At 41.0% G+C, this 1,670-nt stretch overlaps 1 protein-coding gene across 1 annotated transcript in view; it reads right to left on the bottom strand.

The window, feature by feature from the left end:
• Positions 1 to 1,492: 1,492 nt before the first annotated feature.
• Positions 1,493 to 1,670, bottom strand: part of FSHB (follicle stimulating hormone, beta polypeptide) — a gene marked incomplete at its 3' end in the record, with an annotated part of 998 nt that continues 820 nt past the window's right edge. Inside the window, exon 2 of the mRNA XM_009866865.1 lies at positions 1,493 to 1,670. This exon is cut by the window's right edge and continues 69 nt beyond it. Within this exon, the coding sequence (XP_009865167.1) occupies positions 1,493 to 1,670 (178 nt within the window).

Genomic DNA, 1,670 nt, shown 5'->3' with positions numbered 1-1,670 from the left:
GACTGTTCCTTTTGTCTTTGTAACAGTCTTCAAGCATGTAAAAGGTTCCACTAATTTCCCCCTGAAGTGTTACCTCCCATAAGCAAAACAATCACATTTATTTAAATCTTTTTCTCCCAAGATGCTTTTTAAGCCTGTTTCTTACTACTCTTCTGCGGTATTTCTCCGGTTTTTCAATGCCTTGAAGTTCTGTGTCCAAAGCTGGAAATAACTGAGCAGAGGCTCTTGGCACGTTGAGTTGAGTGGTGGAAGTAGGTTGTGTCTTGTAGGCCCTACTCCTTAGGCTCCCACTCTCCCACAGTGGTGTAATGCTTCTGCAACCTCCGAGTCTTTGGTGACACACTGCTTCCGAACCAGATGCTCTCCATTCTGTGTTTGTATAGGTGATTGTTTCTGATGAAGAGTGGTATCTTTTCATTTTCCTGATACAATTTCTTTCTGTAGGTTTCAGATTAATTTTCTCAGTAGCATGAGACAGCTTCCACTCTGGTTCACTCAGTCCTCCAGCTTGCTTCCAGACCATCCCAACTTTGTATCGGCCAGTGCAGAATTAGGTTGCTGCAGAACTCTATGAACTTCCATTCTCAGAAGGGACTACTGTGAACTACTTTCAAGGCATATTGTCACACCGTGTTTGCACTACTGGGATCAGGTGCCTCTAGATTAATCCCTAAATAATCGATGAGACTACTATGTTACCTAGTGTTAAACTACATTCTGTTGCATAATGAGAGGAAATCCAGTGTTTCTGATATGTGGCAAAAATTCTCAGAACTGTTTAACTGACTTAGGATATGTTTACACAGGTGAAAGTAGGCAGCTGACGATTTCTTTCAAGTTAGCCAAGTATGAACTAGAGTTCATGTTACTTGTGTTATTGTGCCACTGAGCCTGAGCTAACAAGCCTTACTGAGAAAACACGAGTCCAAGTGACATTCAACATTTGAACATAGATTTTTGGCTCTTAAATAAGCATGTTGTTACTATTTCCAGAGCACAATGAGTATATGAAGTATTTTGCAAAAAAAAACTAAAATCAAAATCTTGGCTGAGAGAGGTTTACAGTGCTGTGAGACTTATTTAAAAAAAAAAAGTGTGTTCTGAGGAGAAATAGAAAGACTTGGAACTTCGGAACTTTTTCAAAGTGTAGGATAGCACAGAACAAGCTAAGCAAACTAGGCAGTGGAAGAACAGGAATCAAAAGAGTGAAGCTTTAATCGAGAAGAAGAGGAGTCAAGTGCAGAAGGAATTGGAAGCAGTGTTCTATAGGCCTATGCAAATGATTTTAAGGGAACTGATGGGATAAGTAGGGAAGGCCTGAAGAGAAGTTTAGTCAGTAGCTCTCCATCTTGACTTTAAAAATCTTTGTTTCAATCTCAGCAGTTTCTAAATAGCCTTGCCTATTATCTTCCGCTTAAGCTCAACCAGTACCTTTATTTAGAAGCGAGCATTTAAATCCAAACTGCCATCTCAAGAACCTTTCATTGCTTACTTCCATTCTGACTGAAGGAACAGTAGGATGGCCCCAGTCCCCTCACAGTGCAGTCAGTGCTGTCAGTGTCGCAGGTCTCGCAATGGCACTCTGTAGCTACTGGGTATGAATAAAAAGAATCAGGATGGTCACCACAGCCAGGGATCTTCACTGTTTCGTACACAACCTCCTTGAAGGT

The sequence above is a fragment of the Apaloderma vittatum genome, unplaced genomic scaffold, assembly GCF_000703405.1.
Source record: "Apaloderma vittatum isolate BGI_N311 unplaced genomic scaffold, ASM70340v1 scaffold32063, whole genome shotgun sequence".
NCBI lineage: Eukaryota > Metazoa > Chordata > Aves > Trogoniformes > Trogonidae > Apaloderma > Apaloderma vittatum.
The sequence above is the reverse complement of the archived record's forward strand: the minus strand, read 5'-3'. Positions and strand labels throughout refer to the sequence as shown.